A 21,719-nucleotide genomic window follows, 5' to 3' on the forward strand; every position below is an offset into this window, starting at 1 on the left:
AGGGTCGGGTGATAATTCTCTCTGGGTTTGTCACCTTAAATGACCCTTTTCACATAATACATTCAGTCATTTGATCTATTGTTCATATACAAACATTGATTGGAGCAGCATTTGGTCAAATTAAATTAAATTAAAGTCAAATTATAAAGATACTAAGTCTGCTTGAACATTCTAGTCACCTAAAAAAAAAAAAAAACTCATCAAGTGTTATATTTGTGTTATCAGAACGTAAACTCTTCTTCGCTACAGCCCTGAGCAGCTGGAATGGAGAGGAAATAGGAGGCAGAGCAGAGAAGTGTGCCAAACTGTTTGAATTTAATGTCAACAACAGTTCCAGCCTTTGAGATTTTGAAAAAGGGATAAGGATTATAATCCTACTCCAGCTTTCACACACTGCTAGAGATATTTATTGGTAATGTGAGCTTAGTTATGTTGATTAAAAACAAATAAAGGTTCAATTTCAGAACCATACATAGAGACACATAGAAAACACATCCACAGTGCCTGAGACTGTAAGAGATATTCTTGACACAGTCAAGGATTTGTCCTACAGACAAGCAGCCGCAGAAGAAAAGGGACATGTTTTCTGAAAGCTCAGTTGTCCCAAAAATAATATCATGGTCAAATCACATGATCACCTCCCTAAAAATCAGGAATGAACATTTTTGATACACCATTTGGACTTTCTGAACTGTAAGTTTCATTTTAAGGCCCTTTAAGTAGCTACAGACTTACTTTGAAAATATCAAGACTTCAGTATCTATTGTGTAACAAGAATGAAACTAATCAAAAACCATGTCCTTGGTTGGAACAATGGGAATCTTTATTTGTTGGCATTTGCTTAACTATGCTAAGTTTTGTATCTGCCTGATCTTTAGTGTTGCTCTTCTCTAATCTAAAATAGGAAATTGACTGAATTGTGTCCACTGGCCCTGATGAATGGGAGGATGAAGATGAACAGCTGTCCTTCCCCTTGACCTCTACTTAGCTATCACTTAAAACATCATGCCTTTTGTAGAAAAAATTCAGAAAAGGCAGTTAAAAACAGCGTAGCATCTCATTCACAGTGGCATCATGGCATTAAAAGCAAAACTCTTCCTGACCTTAAATCAACTAAAAACCCAAAAGCAGAATATGAACAGGCAGAGCTGTTGAGCCGAGCTGAACAAACCCTGATAAGCAGCTGGAAACAAAAACAGCCCAGCTGATGTGGATGGTAGCTGTTGTTAATATGTCTAAACAGAGAGGTACGTGTACCGTCCCACCCTAACCCTCCCTTCAAAAACAAACAGAGGATGCCAACACAGAAACACACTCAACATGCAGAGGATGCAATGAGGTTTATTTTTTTTAAAAGGTTATGGACATGCAAACAGAGACACAGGCAAACAGAAGAATAAAAGTTACATGTAACATGCAGGTCATTGGAAAGAAAGGTTGAAACCAGGCAAGAAAAAATACAGAGGCTACAGTAAATTGGATAGTTAGTCATTACTGTCACTGGTACAGTTAGTCAAATAGTGTTGTTTAAAAAGTGCACACAACAACTTTTCTCTGAGTAAAAATTAACAATATATGTTTAATTTAGGCAAAATTAGGCTTTCAAATTCAACTTAATATACTCTAATCTTGATAATCTCTAATCAGACAACTGTAATTGTAAACTGTAAATATACAATAGATATTCTATAGATTAATGAACCTCCTATGTATGGAAGTATATGGCTGCAAATATTAAAATGAAATCATTTGATCAAATTGAAATTACATTTTCCATTTTACGGATGGTGTATGACAAAAATAAAATTTTAAAATCCAATTTTCATTTTTACTTTTTATTTTATTATAGTTGAAACTACTATCAAAATTTAAATTAAGATTAAAGTCCAATGACAATTTTTATTGTACTAAGCATAGCACTGATATGATAATGATAATGAAATTATGAAAAATAATTAAATTAAATGAGAAATGGAGAGGCAATATACAACCTAAACTTGAAAATGAAAAATGAAAAAATGAAATTGAAACTGAATTATGTCCTTATTTTAGCTAATCTCTAATGAAAATGCACATTGTCTGCCACTTTGAAAATGAAAAGTCCATTTCACATTAATTTTCATTAACGTCATGGCAGTGTTATGCTAAAGAGTCCACTGAAAATCATTTTTCAATTGAGTTTTAATTTTAGGCTGTAATTATGTCTTTTCAAACATAAAAATGGAAATTTCATTTTTATTTTAAAAGTTGAATTATAATATAGTTTTTATTGTCATGCATCATGCACAGACAAATTAACAATTACTTTTCAATTGAATTAAATAATTTCATTTTAATATTGGCAGGCATACACTTCCATATACTTAGAATGAAAACAGTATGCACTGTGAAATAATGACTGATCCAGATACAACAGTATCTATTCAACTGCCATGAAATAAATGCAGATTAACTCTTGATTCAGTCCAAGCACAAAAACATGCAACAGGTGTTTATGAGATAGAACAAAGGAAAGAGACAAAGAGATCAAAAGACACATACATGGGACAATAAACAACCTCTCTGTTTAGAGATATCCAAAATTGTTACCATATGCCTCTGTAGGTTTCTACTGCAAAATTGATAATTTAATGGCTGTCATCCTTCTGACATTCCTATGACTCTAGAGTTACATGTCAGCAAAGAAGATCAAAAACATCTCCAAAACTCTGTTTAATAAACAGCCTGACTTCAGAGGCTGATACAGGAAATACTTACTGTCATAATGTGACGCTGTGGATCAAATCAAATTACCGAAGCCTCAGTGACATGTCACTGTCACTGTATTAGTGTTGCATTCAAGTCTCACGGGGATAAAATGGTGGAGTGACAGTTAAAAGCAGTTCCCTGGAGGTGTTCATGTGTTTGAACTTAATTTGAAGGTGCCTTGATTGGAATTTGAACCACAATTTGAATGCTCCTACTAAGTAGGAAGTAGTTCAAACTGGACACTCTACCATCTTTTAAACATTAATGGAGCATACAGTCATAAGTGCATGAAAAAGATGATGTTACAAACATGATAGACATAACAGCCACAAGCAGACGACTGCCTGTCTCACACTTGTTTGTTGATGTGTTCAGTCAGCAGTGAGTGTGCACATCAGGTGGTTACCTTCGTCTTGAAGCTCTGCTCCACCTCCCAGAGCTGAGCGTGCTGTTCACCCACAGCAACCTTCACCACATCCTGTTTCTTATTGATCCTGTTCCTCCAGTCTTGCTCGCCACTCATCTTCAACAAAGCCACTCTGAGGGGGGGAAGAGTATGCAGAATAAGGGAAGATGTTACAATAAAGTTCATAAATGGTGAGATGTGAGATGCTGGGCTTTACAGAGGCATTGTTGGCCCTAACTCAAAACCTAATTCACATGACTCAAAACGACTGTGGCTTTAAGGTTAGAGCAGGTTGTCCACCAATCAGTGGTTTGATCCCGGCTTCCCCCAACCCACATGTCGAAGTGCCCTTGGGCAAGACACTGAACCCCAAATTGCTCCCGAGGGCTGTGCCTTGGGTGTGTGAGTGTGAGTGAATGATTTACTTTCTTTGAACTGATGGCACCTGCCATCAGTGTGTGAATGTGATATGTACTTGAAGCACTTTGAGTAGTCAGAAAAGACTAGAAAGGCGCTATATGGTGGCCAGTGCTATCCTGTATGCTGTTGCATGCTGGGGCAGCAGGTTGAGGGTAGCGGACACTAACAGACTCACCAAACTAATCCGTAAGGACAGTGACATTGTGGGGGTGGAGCTGGACTCTCTATCGGTGGTGTCAGAGAGGAGGATGCTGGCCAAACTACATGCCATCTTGAACAATGTCTCCCACCCACTCCATGACGTGCTGGTCAAACAAAGGAGTACCTTCAGCGGAAGACTCATCCCCCCCCCAAAACACACCACAGAGCGCCACAGGAAGTCATTCCTGCCTGATGCCATCAAACTCTTTAACTCCTCCCTCTAAGTGTCAGTCTGTATGACCCTAAGTCACTAAACTGGACACTGGATCATTAACATCACTGCAATACTTGAAATATTGTGCAATATTCTATGTATAATACTCCTGTGCAATATACTCTGTTTTGAGTTTAATATTCCCCATGTTTTGATATTTATTCATACTTATATTACTGCTGTGCATTATCCATCTAATAATCTGGTTAATCTGCTACACTTAACTTACTTACTTGACAGTACTCATTATTGCACTATTACCTATTACTTATGTTATTACGCTATATATTATATTTTGATTTGCAAATCTATTATTTCTTACTAGAAATAATTGTCTCATTGCAGACTTATATTATTATTTCTATTCTATTAGTACTTCTATTCCTGTGTGCTTTGACGTGATAGTGAGCAGCTGTAACGAAAGAGTTTCCCCTCGGGGATCAATAAAGTATTTCTGATTCTGATATAAGTACAGTCCATTTACCTTTCACCAAAAATGCTGATTTTAAATAAATTTAAATTTGCCAAACCATAATTAAAACTTATGATAATTGACCTCAGTTCTACTCACAGCACTGGCAATGTTCAGTGTTAGTGATGAGGTCAGAAAAGTGTTTGGGGTACTATCAAACATATTATTTCTGATTTAGTTGATAAAATTAATTGAATAAAAGGGATAAAAAAAAAAATCTTGGACAATTGCATTTCTTTCCAAATACAACACTGTGCTAATGTTACTGCACAGTCAGGGCTGGACTGGCCATCTGGCAGAGCGGGCACTTTCCCAGTGGGCCGACGTGCCTTATGGGCCAACACAACGTCTTTTTTTTTTTTTTTTTTAATCTAACCGGCCAGTAAAACAGGTGGAGCAGCCCATTGTTTTTTTTCTTGACACTGGGCTGGCCCAATCACATCTGTAAACCCCTACCCTGGCCTTTGGGCTCAGTGTGTTCATAAACAACGCATTTGCAAAAACAGAGTGCCAAAATTATACAAAAACAAGAGCGAAAGATGCGTCTTTGATTACGCAGCTGTGTGGCTGACTGGCCCAGGCAAGTGGGCTGCTGGCCCACTGTGTTTGGGTATTATATCTGTCAGCCTCTCAGCCTCAAAATTACTTTCGGTCCAGTTGATTATAACTTTACCTGGGCCCCACCCTTTCCCCTCTCTGCTGTGGGGTGACATTACATGGATAACTAGAAGTGGCGATGGAAAAATAAATAAATAAATAAATAAATAAATAAAGGTGGTGCTGAAAAGCTGAGAGAGAAGAGGAAGAAGTCCCGAAGACTGATACAGCCAACTGTTTTAAAATAATAAATAATAATAATAATAATAATTATTATTATTATTATTATTATTATAATAAAGAGTACGGTCTAGACCTGCTCTATAGGAAATGTTCTGTTATGAATTGGCGCTATATAAATAAAATTTTATTTAATTCAATTATTGTAATAATTGGGTTTGGCTAGCTGGCTATTTAGTTATATCGGGTGTCTTTTGTTGAAAAATGTTCAACTTTTCTGCACTCGTCAATGTCACTTTCCGTGAACCGACCAATCACAGCCTGGATGGGGCGGGACATTACAAAAAGGTTGACTTGCAACAGTAAACTTTCAAACGTTGAATTTATTGTTATGCATGATTATGATTATTGACAAGTTAGTACTTAACAAAACAAATTAGAGACTAACCATTTGCTTGCACAGGAACATATGAAATTATGAATATGAAATTGTGAATATACTAACTTTACGTAGTTTATATATATATTAATGCTATACTACTAACTTTAGTATAAAGTTATTGTTGTAACTCATGTTGGGGGGGGAAATTTTGTCAAGAATAAAAAAAAGTTATTAAAGGAATAGTTAGACTTTTTGAGAAATACACTTTTTGTCAATAGTTAGATGAGAAGTTTGATTCTACTTTCATCTCTGTACGCTAGGAATGGAGCTAAAGCTGGGAGTCGATTAGCTTAGCATAAAAGCTTTTCTTGTTAAATCCGCACAAAAACCGAGATGTAAAAATGAGACGCTGTGATTTTACGGGGGAATTAAGTGCTGGAACTCTCTCTCTCCGGGCACAGTAACTTCCTGGAGTCTTGGCATCACTGGTTGCCATACAACCAGCAGAGAGTCCTAGATCTAACTATTAGAACAAAGCTCATACTGGTCCCAAAATGTCAAACTATTTCTTTAAATCACTAGCTTGTATTAAATTGGACTTTTACAAAGATTTTGCCAATCAGAAATAAAGGACACATTTAAATAAAAAAAAGCACACATACAGTAAGTAGTACAGAGCCAATATAACAGCGCATGAAATGAAGACAGACAGCCCTTCGCACGAGGTTACTGCAAAGTGAGCACTTGTTAAAACCTCAGTTTTGCTTCCCCTGAGCTTTTAACTCAACCTGTCAAGGCTGACAGCAACAAAAAACAGGGACGTTGCCACGCGCCCTTTAGTCTCATCTACGAGACTGTGAAGGCAGCAGACACTAAGCAGAGGCAGACAGCATGCCACTTAGCAGCCACAGTTAGAAATACTGTAAAGTTCTGGGTCACGGATAAACAGACTGGTGACAGCTAAAGGACAATTGGATATAAAGATCACTTAGAGATGTCAGTCAGTGTAACTGGAGCTGGGAGAGTATTTGACAGGCTTTGGTTTAAACAAGGAGTTAAAGCAGTAAAAAAAAAAAAAAAAAAAGGTGCAGGGATTTATTTTAGCTAAAGTAAATGTAAGCCAGTAAGGGAAGTGGTCTAAATGACAAATACTAACTTAAAATTACTGTTTGGTCTTTTAAATGAGGAGTTGTAGAAAACTGGGATTACATATATAGCACATGGAAGATTATAAGATCACAAACTATAAGTAGAGTAAAGTATAGTGTGACAAGAACAGAGGTTCAATTATTGAGCTCTCATCTCTGGGTAGGGAGCAGACAAGACCCATAATGGAGGGGTCAGGGGGTGGGCAGTGCCTTCCGCCCCTCGCACAACCACCCCTCTGTGACCCAGTGAGGGGATGTCCTATTCTGCCCTGGGGGCTCCACAACAACGCCAGAAAAAATGGTGACAGTAATACTGAAAAGATGTCGCCAGTGGTATCTGGGATAAAGATCCTGCCTCCAGTAAATTCCTTTGAAAATGGGAGAGACTCAAAGGCGCCCTGACATGGTAAAAGAGTGAGTGGGATGTGACTGGAAGTAGACTGGAACAGGCAACACACACCCAGTTTACATGAACTTCCATTATGTCATCAATCAATTTAGAGTGTGATTGCTGCCTGGTGTGTTTACCAGTCAAACCAGCAGGCTGTGCTTGCTAACACAATGTGACATAACTAGACTTATGTAATCATATAATTTGTCTGGGAATCCAATACTGAGCTTCAGTTAAAAGGTCGAAGTCAAAGTTACATAATGAACAAGTACATTTAACGTGCATTGCAATGATTTTATATATAAAATTACAGAAACATGAAAACATGGTGTGTATTCCTATTATAAAAGATATATATATTTATCTAATTAAATTAGCTTTTATAGCCTCATGCATTAAGTTTAGTAGCATTCAAGAGCTTCAGTATGAATGTAAATGTCCATTCTATCTATTCCATATCCAACATACTGCTGTTGTTAATATTCCACTCTTTATCTTGGGGAGTCCAGCAGCACAGCTGCAGTGGCTGAAAATGAAAAAACTCTAGCAACCCACTAATTCGTTCTGTCTTGTCCTTGTGATGTCATTTTCTGTCTCCATTTAACCCACATTTCAAGCAATGGATGAAAGGGAACTTCCTTCAGCTTTAGCGACTTTATTTACAGTATATTTCAGGCCAAGCTGACGTGAATGTCATTCAGATTAATTGAATAGTTTAACAGTACTTGCACGTGGTCATATATGAAGTAAAAAAAAGAAAAACATTCTGGATACACAAAAAGCAGAAAAACAACAACTCCACCCACTCTAAGCTTAAAATCAATAACAGCTGACCACACCACCTTGCTCACCTCTGTTTGATGGACATGTGTCTGGCTGTCATCATGTCGCTCAGTTCGTCACCCAGCTCAGGCTGAACCAGGCCGACTGTGTGTTCGCTGCCGTCTATGTGTGTATCTGCCACTGGAGGCTGACACACACTCCTGGGTGAACCAGATGCTGCTCTGGATGTTACCACAGTAGACTCTGGCAGTTCTGTGAGCACAAGCAGACAAGCACACACAAAGGAATAGTAAAATCAATAACATGACAACAACTACATACATGTTATCATGGTTTCCAATGGTGGATTAGATTTAAAATGGTTTAATTTTTCTGCTTAGGAAAGGCTTAAATGAAGAAAAAAAAAAAGGCATGAAACAGGATTTAAAATACATTCTGCAAATGTATCCATGTATCTAACTCCCTGATATTCCTCTGTTTAGGATACAACCCTCTAAATAACACAATATTCCAAAAATTCCATGACTACAGGTGCATAAATGTTTAAATTTTGCATAAAAGTACAGTCATCGCTCTCACAGTGCAAACTCAGCATCACAAAACAGCGTGGGAGCAAACATCTTTCATGCTTACCAAGAGGCTCTCATCAGCCTGTGACAAGCAACACAGACACTTTTCACAGCTTTAAACCTTCCAGCCACAGCTGTAATCAAATAACCCACGCTGTTTTGTAGAAACACTGAAGCTCGCTTGTCGAGGCACTACTGCCTGCTTTTCTTCTCTGCCTCCATACTGCTCTATCACTCTGTCCCCACTCCACAAAACGACAACAATCATCTGACTGATTTCTGTGCTCTCTGACAAGTTGTACAGAGACAAAGTGTTTGGCTTGGAGTTACTGCCGTTCAGACATAAAGGAAGCCTGAAACCACAATCTGGTCACATTTTCAAAGACTCACATGCAGGAAATTTTGAATGTTGAAATGAGAAATGGTTGTTGACTGTTGAGTGAAATTGACACCAGTGTTTATTTAGTCATACAGTTTGTGCTTTAAATATTTAAAGCCCACTTCACTCTTCTATCCAGCATCACTTTCTTTTTTTTTTTTTTATTTTGTTCTGTAAAAGCCTCAACCACTTACCAAAAAAATCCTTGTTCCCTTTAGTGTAAAAAAATACACACCTGATTTTTAAATGCTAAATGCTAACATCAGCATGCTAACATGCTCATGATGACAAAATGCAAACATGGTGATGTGTAGCAGGTATAATGACTTACTATGTTCACCATCTTAGTCTAGCATTTTAGCATACAAAAATGTGCTAATTTGCACACCTTAAAGTGGGAATATGTAAGAATTGAGACTACTCTCCACCTGTCAAATTCATACTCCAAATAAATAAGGGGGCAGCATATCACACATCAGGTCATAACTGCTGCTAACTGCCTTTACTTAGTTAGCTCAGTTAGCTGTGCAACTAACTTAGCGGTCCTATTAGCTGACTGAGCACCAGAACCAGAGTCAGGCGCGCGGGCAAGGGAACCGGGATCAGCAGCCTCCCAGTGAACATGGCCAGACCGGACCAAACACAGCCCGCGAGACTGACGGAGTCCAGTTTGACGACAGGGAATACAGTACTGAGGTAATTTACAGAAAAGATGAAGACACGGCGCGTTCAGGCGGGGGACAGGAGAGTCGTTAAGCAGGAGAGGAGCGAGGCGGAGGTCGGGCAGAGAGGTAGCCAGTGTAGAGCCAGAATATTTTTCACATCTAACGTGGTGGATTAAGGATTTATTTCGGCCAAACCAGAGTTGGTGATTATTGGAACAGTGGAAAGACTTAACCAAGACGGTTTTGGTGAATTTTATTTTGCTTCTGTGGAGTTTGAATTGAGTGTGTTTAGAGTGAGTTAACAAGATGAGTTAACAAGGCATTTAAGCTCGTAATAGTTCAGTGAAAGAGAGGAACATGTATTCAGAAGGTGTACGGTTGTATTTTGCTGTTTGATAAGGAAAATAGCTATAAGAATATTTCCTTTCCTGACATTTTGTGTGTTTATTTTGTTTATTTTTTAGACTAAAAAAGCTAAGAGAGCTTGTGTAACGTAGCAAACTCCACTCGCACACATCTCCTAGCTGCCTAGCTAAAAAAAAAACCCCCCCACCTGATTTTGTTCTGTTAAAGAAAACCTACTATAACCACTTATTTACCATGCAATTCTTTGTACTCTCTTATGGATATAAAATACATCACTGACATAACATAATCGATACCAATATTATGACAATGCTAACATGGTAATGTTTAGCAGGTATGTTTACCATGTTCATCTTAGTTTTGCGTTTTAGCACAGTTTGAAATCGGCCTTATTTTTAGTCTTATAGTCGGCTTTATTATAATATTTATAGCCCACTTCCTTCACCTACCCAGCATCACTTTGTTTTTAATCTTTTTTTCTGTTAAAGAAAACTAATATCCAATAGGCACTTACTTACCACTAAATTTTGTCACTAGCTACATTTGTACACAAAAAAAGAAATCTGGCCAGTCTTGTTTTCTTTAGTGTCAAAGCTGGAGATTGTAATAGTGAATATGGTTTAAAATTCTTTGCAAAGCCTGATATTGTATAAACTGTGGAAAAGCAGAATACGACTTATATAAATAATATAATTTATTATATTCACAGTTCACATACTGTACAGTGCACATTGAATAAGTAAATAAGAGAGAGAAAGAAACAACAAAGAAGTAGTTTTATAATATAAAGGAAGCAGAAAGTAAGAAGCCCAAACAAGCCCTCTCAGCTGTTCTTACCTCCACTGATGGCCCTTCTCTTTTGACTGTCCGGGTAGTGTCCTTCCTCCCTCAGATATGCCTCCTGCCTCTCCTGGAGCATGTGGCTCTCTGAGCTCTCCACGGCTCTATCCCCCCCCCCTCTGGCTAGCCGCTGCTCCTCTTCCTCCTCCTCACCCCTCCTCTCTATTCCAGGCTGGGGAAGAGCGGCCTGCCTTACCGCTCCCTCAGGGGAGGGCAGCTTCCTCTTCCCTCCTCCAAGATCAGCTCCGTCTTCTCCCTGGGGAAAGATTCTGTACCTCTGGTGGTACACAGAGTCCTGGGACCTCAAAGCCGGGCCGTCTGGGTGGCGAGTGGGCAGAGACCTGTCAGAGCTGGGAGGGAGGGGTTCGACCCGGGCTGCTGCTCTGGTTATGTGGATGTCTCCGGCATGGTCAGTGGAGACGGTACCTCCTGCTTTCAGAGCAGAGGAGGATGACAAAGTACGAAGGAACCGAGAGCCTGTACCATTTTGAAGCTGTGTAACAGGGAGGTAGAAAGAGACACAGACAAAGAAACAGTGGGTCAGTTTGCTACAGAGGCTGAGAAACTGGTCGGGCAAACTGCACACACAAACAAAACAGAGAGAATCACGCTGACTAATCATCGCCTGCCTGACTCACTGCACTTCCTGAGCATCAAAGGGCAGCCTATCTCGCCGGTCAGTTGCAGCCCACATCACAAAGCCATGCCAGCAACCCCCCCCCCACGCACAATGCATCCAGCTGAAGCCAAAAGACACACTTTCCAGATTTATAACCATTACTTCACATCAAAAACATGTAAACTAACCTGACATTTTTGAGTAATACATGAGAAGCAACAGTAAACATCTATTGGAAACCACATAACCGTGAAAAATCTTTTATGTAAATAGAGTCCATTAAAACATTTTCTTTTTGCTTCAATTTTCTCTCTCGTGCTTCCCCGCCACCACTTTCGAACAAGCTGAGTCCATGTGGTGGTGAACGAGAGTTAAAGTGCTTTTGTTCTCTCCTGCACCCCAGAGGCATCTTTCAAGTCCTCAGCCTTGCTGAAATATGGTCAGCAGCATCATCCATCCACACATCACAGCCTCCTCACTGACACAGCAGGATGATGAGAACTGAGTCAGATCTTACTCAGAAGCCGGGCCATGCACTGTACATTCATAATTAAAACCACACAACATGGACACGGGCCAAAAGTGAGATGCCATACAGCACGTGTTGTTCACAGAAATGTATGGTCATTTCTGAGAATAGTGCTCCAGCTTTGTCAGCCTTCACGGTCTCAGGCAAATGCATGGTGATTGTTCAGAGGAACCTTACTTGTAGGTGCTCTACTGGGCTGTCACATAGCTCCTGTTCATCCCTGATGTCTATGTCTGAAGCCTCCTGGAGCAGAAACATGCACAGGCTACAATGCTTGGTTCATGTATTCTCTATTTTGGAAGCAGGAATAGGTTATACTGTACCTGCCTGAAACTCTTTTGACTCTCATACACAATTTTCTTCATATTATATCTTATGTCCTTTCTTTTTACTTAATATTTTAATTTTGTTTTTCCATATTGTAATTTGACTACGGCTACTTCTGTCTACCTATTGCATGTCGTAAGGCAGCGATCGCTCCTCTGGTGCTCTTTGTGAGGTTTCTCCCTCTTTTCCCATTGCGTTTTTCCTTATCCAAATCAGGGATAGATGGTGTCATATGTGTAAAGCCCTCTTAGAAATTAAGCAGCCCTGCCACTGCTTATTTATATGGCTCAAAATCACATAATTTCTAATAGGGCTTTACAATCTATTCAAGCTAATCCTTTCAAACAATATATTTGTATACAACATAAAAATGACACTTTATAGCCCAAAAATATAGTAAGAATACCTCTGTTTTCTAAAACCTTACAAACTAAGGAAACAGGAATATGTTCTCATTAGAATAAAAGGTAAAGATTTAGAATAATGCAGACTTCCAGTGAAATATAGGCAGAAAAGACGGTTATTCTACAGGCTAAACTGCTAATTATCCTGCCCCTCCCCCTACCTGCTCCATATCTCCCAGTGTGATGGGTTGTGTCTGGTAGCGAGCACCGGCCCTGCGCTGACGTGTGTCCCCTCTGGTGCGGGTAACCCTGGTGGGAGGCTGAGACAGTCTGTTGAACAGCGCCATCTTTTCTGCCAGGCTGAGGGTGCAGAGGTCAGGCTCCTCCTGACCCTGGCTTTGACTCTGGCTCTGGTCTTTTCCCTCCATTGAGGACACCTGTTTAGGGCCTTGGACCTCCTCGGTATCCTGCACCTGCCTGGCCGCCCACCCCTGCTCCCAGGCGGTGGCACTCTGCTGCAAGGATGCCTGCAGTCTGAGGGCAAGATGACACCCAAGACACAAACAAGTAGGAGATAGGGAGACTTCAGGTAAGCATGGAAGGAGCTCGTGCAAGCTAGCAAGTGGCATGCTACATGGCAGGCAGCATTGTGGAGCTGTGTGCATCTAATGACAATGACATCCAATAAAAGGTTTATGATAGCACTAAAAAAAGGGTTGTTACACACGCAGAGAGACATGCCCACCATAAACAAAACTATGATTTTAAGTAAAATCCTTCTAGTCTTCTTAGTCCTTTAATAATTTAATCATGTAGTTTCCTCCAATCACACAGGAGGGCACCAAAACTCAAAAAAACATTGTCCATAAGGAGTTTTCACTACAAAGAACTTAACATTCATTCACATCCTGTAGGGTAAAACCCACTTGTGAGAATACCATTCTGAAAAGAACACTATGCCGTGGTGTATGAGCAGCATTCAGTAAAGATCAATCATGTTAGTCACATGACGGCGTGAGCATTCATATCTGAGCCATGTACCTGTATGGTGGGACAGTGCTGCAAACTAGGGTGGGGCTAGGGACGCGTGCTACAGCAGTGTGAAGAGTCACCGTTGGTGGCACATGAGTGGGGATGCTACAGTAGTCAAGGACAGGGACAAAGTCACACACACACACACACACACAGAGGTGACAGAGAAAACACACCGGTGACAGGGGGAATGAACCAGATGATTTCTAGGTAATTAAGAAAAAGGTTCATTCAAGCTAAGGAAGAGGAATATAAAGCATGTTGAGGGTCAGAAAGGTGTTCAGAAAAATGGCTGAAAGCTTAAACCAAAATTTCATTTCAGAGTTCATGGAAAATTTCACATACAAATGAAATTTTGAATGTCCAGAGCAGAAAATGTGATGGACAAGCTATCAGGTTGACAAAATAAGAAACTGTTCTTGCATCATCAAGCTTGTTGATAGAAGTTTAAATTATTTAAAGGGTCACCCAAATTACAAAAAACATATTGTCTCATTTACTCTTACTGAAGTCTAGCCATGCAGATAGTTTGGATTTTATAGAGATATCCATGTCTAAGATTTCTGTCTCCACCCTCGACCCCAATACAGTTGAGGTGGACAGAATTTTGTTGACTCACTGCATTGGAAAATTACATTAAAAAATTCACAGCAACTTATCTTTCCAGAATCAGTGCCCCCTCTCACTCTGGATAATCCACACAACTCACTGTTTGTGAGTGAGGTCTGTGGATAATTTAGAGCAATGGGAACATATATAATAAATGTTCAGTTCTTTTCAATGCTGTGAGCACCACAAACAAAATCCTGTTCACCTCCACTGTATTGGGGTGGAGGCAGAAATCTCAGATCTCTGAAAATCTGGCTAGATAACATGAGCGGCACTTTAGTTGGGCTTGATTTAAAGGAATAGTTTGCCATACCCTCATTCCCTTTTCTCCTGAGAGTTAGATGAGAAGATTGATACCACTCTCATGTCTGAATGCTAAATATGAAGCTAGCTAGCTTAGAAGTTAGCTTCACTTAACATAAAGACTGAAAGCAAGGGGAAACAGCTAGCCTGGCTTTCTCCTAAGTTCCAAAATACATCTATGTCAAGGAGCTACCTCTAAAGCTCAATAAGTCACACGCTGTATCGTGTTTGTTGTTTAATTTGTACACAAAAAGCAAGGTAAAAATGACAAGTTGTGGTTTAACAAGGAGTTACGTGCTTTAAGTATTTCTTGGTGACCAACAGCTGGGAGCAGACTGCCAGTCCTCCAGTCTTTATGCTAAGACAAAATAATCCCCTCCTGGCTCTAGCGCCATGCTTGTGCACAGACCTGAAAATGGTATTGATCTTTTCATCTAACTCAAAAAAAGGGCATTTTGAAAAATGTCAAACTATTCCTTTAACTTCAGCATTAAACAAAGTAACTTGCAAAGACTTACGTGGCGGCAATGACTACTTCCTCAGTGGTGACTGGCTGAGTTCTGGACCGGTCTTGTGTCCTTCTTAGTCTTCTGTCCACTGCTGCATTCCTGGACCGTGGTTTAGGGGCTCCGCCATCAATGCTCTTCTCCAGTTCCTGGATGGAAAGGTTGGGGGAAACATGGAAAATCATTATAAATCAATAGAATATTTCACTTCACTTTAACTCTAGCAGTATAATCTAGGAGCAGAGTTGACTCGGTTGTTGTGAGGTTTGATTAGAAGTGAAGGTCTGATGAAACATGGGCTTCACAGACTAACAAGGGAATATTTGCATTGAAAGTGACAGTGGGTTTGATGATTGAATTGGCTTCTGAAGTATCATATGGATCAAGAAATTGGTATAACAGTGATTAAAGACAGATAGTGAGTACATTAAATTCATATCTATTATCAAAGCTGTTATGCAAGTAGGCCTACCTACTGGCTTGAGCTTAAGCAGCTTAGACTACAGGGCATGTTTGAGGTCAATTTCACAGATGTGGAGTGAAATGTGCTCCATTAAAATGCTTGTTCCAGTGGAATGCCTGTGCTGAAACCAAATCATGAGTATTTCCAAGTTTTAATCTCTAAATCCCCACAGTAGTGAGAGGACAGAAAAGAAAAGACAGCGTCAATGTTTGTGTCCTTGATTGGAAGCACATTTCTCCATGCTTGGTGTCTGGAACCAGCATGTGATCTGTAGAAATGAGAGGACAAATAGGCGATAGTTGAAACTCACCCTGAAGAGAGAGCGCTTGGCTGCTACGCTCAGCTTGGCCCGTTCATCTAGCTTCTCTTCATCAGCTACAGAGAGGGAGGCCGGGATGGAAGAGGACATAAAGACATTAGAAACTTTGGATGTCTTCTCCATAAAAAATTATAGAATAATCTCCCAAGCAGTGTTCGACTGGTGGGTGAGTCATAAGAAACTCATAGACCTACTAAACATTGTTCAAACCTACAAGACTTTATTTTAAATTCTAGTGAAGATACCAGAGTTTCTAAATATACCAAATATGTCAGGCTGAATTTCAGATTTCAAGATATCTAGAATATTCCAATTTGACCCAGCAGGGAATGTTGGCGTGGAGCGGTGCCTGAATGGGCACCAGAACCGAAACCAGCCGAGCAGGTAACCAAACCGGGCTCAACGACCTCCCAGTGAATACGGCTGGACCGGGACAGAACACACCCTCCGAGACCGACAGAGGCCAGTTTGACGACATGGAATAAAGAAACGTTACCGAGGTGATTTCTTGCCGGGTTTGGCTGCTGTAAATCACCTCGATACTGTATTCCTGTGGGGCCTGAAAACCCTCGCCATCCAAAGCTCCTGTGCAAGCGGTGTAAACAACACCAACATTCCCCCGGTCCTCTGAGCTGCATGGCTAACTGAGCTAACCAGCTAAGCAGCAGTTAGCGGTTACTTTAGCAACAAGTAAAGCTATTTGTCCATCAGGAAACTCCGTAAATCACAGAGTTGAGGCAGAGCAGCAGGAGGACATCAGAGGGAAAACCAGAAAATATTTTCTCTATAAAATATGATCTAGTTTCACCAAAATCAGTGAATAAAGTTATAAAGTAGTGTTTTTGTACAGTAATCAGCAGGAAAGTCAGTCACAGTTGGGGGTGCTGAGAGAAGGTCAGTCTATAAAATGACGGCATTCTAAATGGTGTGCAATATTTGTGTTTTTTGATGATCAAAGAAAGTTTTTATATCACAGACACTTATGTCCACATTCGCATCCTCCGTCTCTCGCGAGCTCGTTCACATGATCTCTCTCTCTCTCTCTCGCCCATCCACATGATCTTATACACTTTTTACAATCTTTGACCATCTTGTGCTAATTCTTGTCTCATTTGTGGTCTGAAACAGTCAATTCATCAAATTCAGTGCCCCATATAAAGTTGTGTTGTTGTACAGTAATCAGTGAGGCCTGGCCGCCTTCTCGCCTTTCTGCCACAAGTGGACTACGGACATGCGCAATGCAGATGTTCATGCAAGTGACGTCCTAACTGAAGACCTGCCTTGATGAGAGGACTGACAGATTTGATTTTCATGTTGACTGCAAAAAAGTGCGGTGACATGTAAATGTAAATCCAATAGACTGGGGGCGCTGTTTCGCTTATTGCATTTAAATATTGTCCACTGTATAGCAGGTTAAGCCTTTGAAAATGAAATGTCAAATGCAGTTTTCATTTTCAAATTTTTAGAAAATGGCATTTTCATTTTGACTTAAATATTGCTAGCATAAATGGAAAATCAGGTTACATTGTTTATATTTCATTTTCAAATTTGAATGCTTACAACTTTCAAAATTAAATGGCAAACAGCTTTTCCATATTAATATGGTTAGGGTTAGGATTACACCCATACAAGTATGTAGAAATGAAAATTGGATTATTGCATTTTCATTTTTACTAACATCACTAACAACTTCATTTAATAACACATATGCAGAACATTATAATGCTATTGTGGAATTACATTTTCATTTCCAAGTTTACATTATCTTTTTAATATAGTCCTCTATATGCTGCCATACTTGTGTACAGAGGCTACAGCAGTTCATGAGCTTTACGTTTGTGTTTCAAGAAAATGCGTTCAGTGCAATAAATCCTAAATGTCTACAACTATATTCATCAACAAATATACTTACATTCTAACCATTTATGACCAGATGTGTGTACCATATATCCACTTACTGTTACTAATATATTCTGAAAATCAAGTTCAACTCTAAAAACAAACCTTCAAATCTTTGCCAAGACAAAAAAATGACTTACCTTCAGTGGAAGTAAGATCTGAACTCACACAGGACCTTCACAAGTGCAAAAAGAAAAAGACAATTGGCAAATGCTTGTAGTATCCATGCAACAATGCCTAATTCAGTAATACCAAAAGGGTGGTGAGTGGTTAGGGACAGGAAAGAGAAAGCTAGTCACAGAGGAGGTGAGGAGATGCAGTGAAAAGCAGTGGTCTCTAGTTTGCTGGAAACGTGACAGCGAGTGTTAGGAGAAGAAATGAAAAAGGGAAACAGTCTAGTAAAGCAGACTAAGCTGGAGAATTAGGCAGCATTACAGAAGCCTGTTCAGTTCCGTGGTCTCAGGGAGTGATTACCAACAAAAGGCCAATTTACGCTTTGTTGGTATAGTCGCACGTGCTGACCACTGCCAAGGCCCAATCAGAAGGACCTTTGACCTTTAAGCTTCCCTGTTTGCTTGTTGTTAGACTGAGGGGCAAAATCAAGGAGAAAGTGAGTGTGTACATGTCTGTGTGTGTGTCACGCCCATTGACCTGTGGTAAACTATGATCCAGCTCATGGTATTAATGTGATTATGGACTTACTACATACTATAGAATTATTTATTGTACACTACACAGCATATACTTGATGATTAATCAGTGTAGTGCAACAAAACCTGATTGGAATCAACATTTCTGTGCATCGAATATTATAAAATCAACATTATGTTCTCTGACATGCAGGATCATATGGACATTTTCCAGCATTTTTCACTCTCAGCCATGCATTCTTGAGTCCAGAGCAGTACCTATCAGTCTCCTGGCGCTCAGCAGAAGTGATGGGCTGCGTCCTAAACCTCTGTGAGGTCTTTCTACTCTCCCCGGGACAGATATACTGCCGAGCCCTGCGCCCCCTGTCCCTCTCCCCTCTCCATGGGGCCTTGTAGCCTGCGAGTGCCCTATCCCCCTCAACCTCACTGGAGGGGCCACCCAAGGAGAGGGACCAACAGATAGAGTACCCAAAGGAAAGAGAAAATACAGTGTGGTGAGGGAGAGATAGAGAGGGACTGGTAGCAAAAATTTAAATGTTTAAAAGCAGAGGTGTAGGTTTGAATATTCAGTCACATCACTGGTTTTTAAATCAAGTATGTGAGCAAGACCATGCAGATTTACTAGCGATTAAAGCATGCACATGTTCATTGGCCCTAGGTAGTAACCAAACAAGTCGCAGTGCCAGTAAAGAATAAAAAACAAACATCATAGGAAGCTTAGGAACTTCCACTTAGGAAGTGTTGGGTGATTAATGCAGGAATACCATTTCTACGGATTAGAAACTCTGCAATAGATTAACTATGCTTTGATGTTAACTTCACTCCAGCCTTAGTTGCTTGTTAGTCATTCAGTAGCCAGCCGATGTTAGGTAACAAGCAGCAGTGTGAGTTCTAGAGAAGCCAGCCAATGAGTAGCGGCGGTGTAGCAATTAACTTTGCCACCTACAGCTCAGTCCTGTGGCTGGCTGGAGGGTTGGCGGTGCTCTCCATGTAGGAATGTCTGAGCTGGACCACAGACATCGCGGTGTCCTTGTGACTCTCTCGGTTACTGAAACCTTCACCCTCCCTGACCTCTCGGGGGTCTTGGGCCTGGTTCTGCAGGCACTGACTGGGACTCTGACTGGGCCCTCGTGGATCCCCAACATCTGACACTGAGCGGCTCAGGGCTGTACTGGAGGTGGAGCTTCCTGGGCCTGCATGTGCCGCTCTGGGCTGGATGTGGGTGGCAGCCATCCCTTTATGGATATAAATGGCATTTTCCCGCTCTCTGGGCCTGCTCTCTGATGCTTGCAGGGAGGTGTGCTCTGTTTCGTCCCACCTGGCTCTGCTTCTGTGACCTCCTCTTGCAGGATCGTCTGCCTCAGACTCCCTTGCCTGGCTGAGACTCAGTGCCCTGGACATCCCTAGCTCCTCTTCCCCCCTTCCTCTCCGTGGGTCCTCAGTGCTTCTCTCCCTGCGGCGAATCTCAGAGGGCAGCACTGCTTTCTTACTCCTCAGAAGGCCCTCTGTTTTCACATCCTCTGACTCCTCAGTCTCTTCCTCTTGGGATTGTTGTTGCTGCTGCTGCTGCCGCCGCCCAGCTCTGGTTGTGGAGCCAGAGGCCATGGACAGGTAACTGGGGTAACCACCAACTTCTTGTCCTCCTGGTGGTCCAGGTCGGGTGAGCTGAGCCTGGGAGTGATGGTGGGGATGGGAGTAAGCTTGCTGGGGGCCTGGTGGGTCTGTGTGGTAGCGTGTAGAGGTTTGGGTCTGGTGTGGAAATTGTTTGCGGTACGCCAGGGTTTCTGTAATATTTCCCAGCTCCGGGCTCCTCTGGCTGCCTTCCTCCTTGGCAAGCCTCTCCCTAACTCTGATTTTTCAGGGAAACAAAGGACTGGTTAACATTTGCACTGCATGAATAGACACGGCATATGTCTCTTAAACTCATAAAGATGACGTACTTGGTCTGATAAAAGGAGCAGACAAAAACAGCACTCAACTCCTACTTAATCTAGATTATTTTTTGTGTGTACACCTTTCAACATGAAGGGAGGAGCTGATTATTTCCCATGTTTGATATTAGGGCTGGGTATTGAACGCAATAATTTTCCATAAATTACCATAATGTGTCCTTAGAATCAAGTACAAAAAATTGCCAAATATCAAAAGTTGACATCGAATGCTTGGTCAGATGTTTAATCTTGTTAGATCAAATATTTCCTAAATCATAACGTTGCTTCGTTTGAACTATTTGCCCTATTTTATTTAGGGCAAATTCCCTGTGTTCTGGTTATTTGTGTTAAGACAACATTAAATGTTGATCCACTAAGAATATTGGCATGTTTTGGTAGATTGGAAGAAAAACATGTAAGGTATTGAAACAAGGGCTGCAACTAATCGACTACTCTCAATTAATCCTTTGACTTTTTTGCTCGATTTTTACTCCTTTTATTTACAAGCTTTCACTACGTGTCATCACATAGGCATGCCATATATTGATATTTTCAGAATAGGTTGGGCTACATAGGAATGCCATGAATTTGCATGAGGGTTGTATATATGTTCTAGGACAGTTTTTTGGCCTGCATGTCCACAGGTTGTCAACACAGGGCAAATATCTGTATATGAACTCCTATTGTTATCCTTTTTCTTACTTCTATTTGGGATAATCATGCTCTTAGTTTTGGGACTACAGTTCCCACTGGGGGATGCAAGCAGGAAATATAATGTTGGATGCTGTGGATTCAGTGAGTTAGCTGTGGGCAAATTTGCACAATGAAAAGTTATGCCGAAATAGCTATTAGCAATTCCTGTTTGTACTGTACCCATGGATGTACAGATAACTATCATTTGACTACTTTGATACGGAAGAAAACTTTTTACATTTATCAATGTTTGTGATGGACACCAGAGATACTAATATTCCCAGAAAGTATAACTCACACCAAATCTAACAATGCGTTTTAGCTCTAATTAAAACAAGTTCATTTTAACCTCTGTACCAAAAATTGTTCTGTATTAGTACTGGAACTGAAAAATTTGAAATGTAAAGTACAAGTAAAGTGGCAAAAAGAGAACTGAAGAAAATGTAAGGTGATGTAAGGTCAGTATTACTCCAGGTTAAGAAGCAATACTGCAGCATCACTACCCAATGTTTTATCCTTCATTAGTATGTTTAATATAATATGTTCCTTCAAACATTTGGTTTCACATGGGAATTAAACTGAACACAGCAACATGTGCATGGGAAATGAAGTTATGGTCCAAAGCAAAGGGAAAGGGAGCTTGTGGCAATGAGGATGATCGTTATATGATGTCAGTTGACTCTCAAAGCTCAAAAGCAGAGGTTCTTAAACATGTGTGTCTTCTAATCAGCCCA

The 21,719-nt window shown here is 40.5% G+C and overlaps 1 protein-coding gene across 19 annotated transcripts in view; it reads right to left on the reverse strand.

Annotated features, from left to right (window-relative positions):
- Positions 1 to 21,719, reverse strand: part of svila (supervillin a) — a 105,636-nt gene that overhangs the window by 29,408 nt on the left and 54,509 nt on the right. For 13 of the 19 annotated variants that reach the window (XM_044176575.1, XM_044176566.1, XM_044176576.1 and 10 more), the window contains 11 exons: positions 19,308 to 20,210; positions 18,620 to 18,787; positions 17,852 to 17,886; positions 15,804 to 15,868; positions 15,043 to 15,179; positions 13,622 to 13,717; positions 12,802 to 13,114; positions 12,087 to 12,152; positions 10,759 to 11,254; positions 8,011 to 8,194; positions 3,155 to 3,287 (listed from right to left, as the gene is read on the reverse strand). In XM_044176575.1, coding sequence (XP_044032510.1) covers positions 3,155 to 3,287; positions 8,011 to 8,194; positions 10,759 to 11,254; positions 12,087 to 12,152; positions 12,802 to 13,114; positions 13,622 to 13,717; positions 15,043 to 15,179; positions 15,804 to 15,868; positions 17,852 to 17,886; positions 18,620 to 18,787; positions 19,308 to 20,210 — 2,596 coding nt within the window. The remainder of the gene's footprint in view (positions 1 to 3,154; positions 3,288 to 8,010; positions 8,195 to 10,758; positions 11,255 to 12,086; positions 12,153 to 12,801; positions 13,115 to 13,621; positions 13,718 to 15,042; positions 15,180 to 15,803; positions 15,869 to 17,851; positions 17,887 to 18,619; positions 18,788 to 19,307; positions 20,211 to 21,719) is intronic. The other 6 variants (XM_044176570.1, XM_044176581.1, XM_044176573.1 and 3 more) reach the window with 5 other exon arrangements.

This window comes from Siniperca chuatsi, linkage group LG19 (assembly GCF_020085105.1).
Source record: "Siniperca chuatsi isolate FFG_IHB_CAS linkage group LG19, ASM2008510v1, whole genome shotgun sequence".
NCBI classification, from domain to species: Eukaryota; Metazoa; Chordata; class Actinopteri; order Centrarchiformes; family Sinipercidae; genus Siniperca; species Siniperca chuatsi.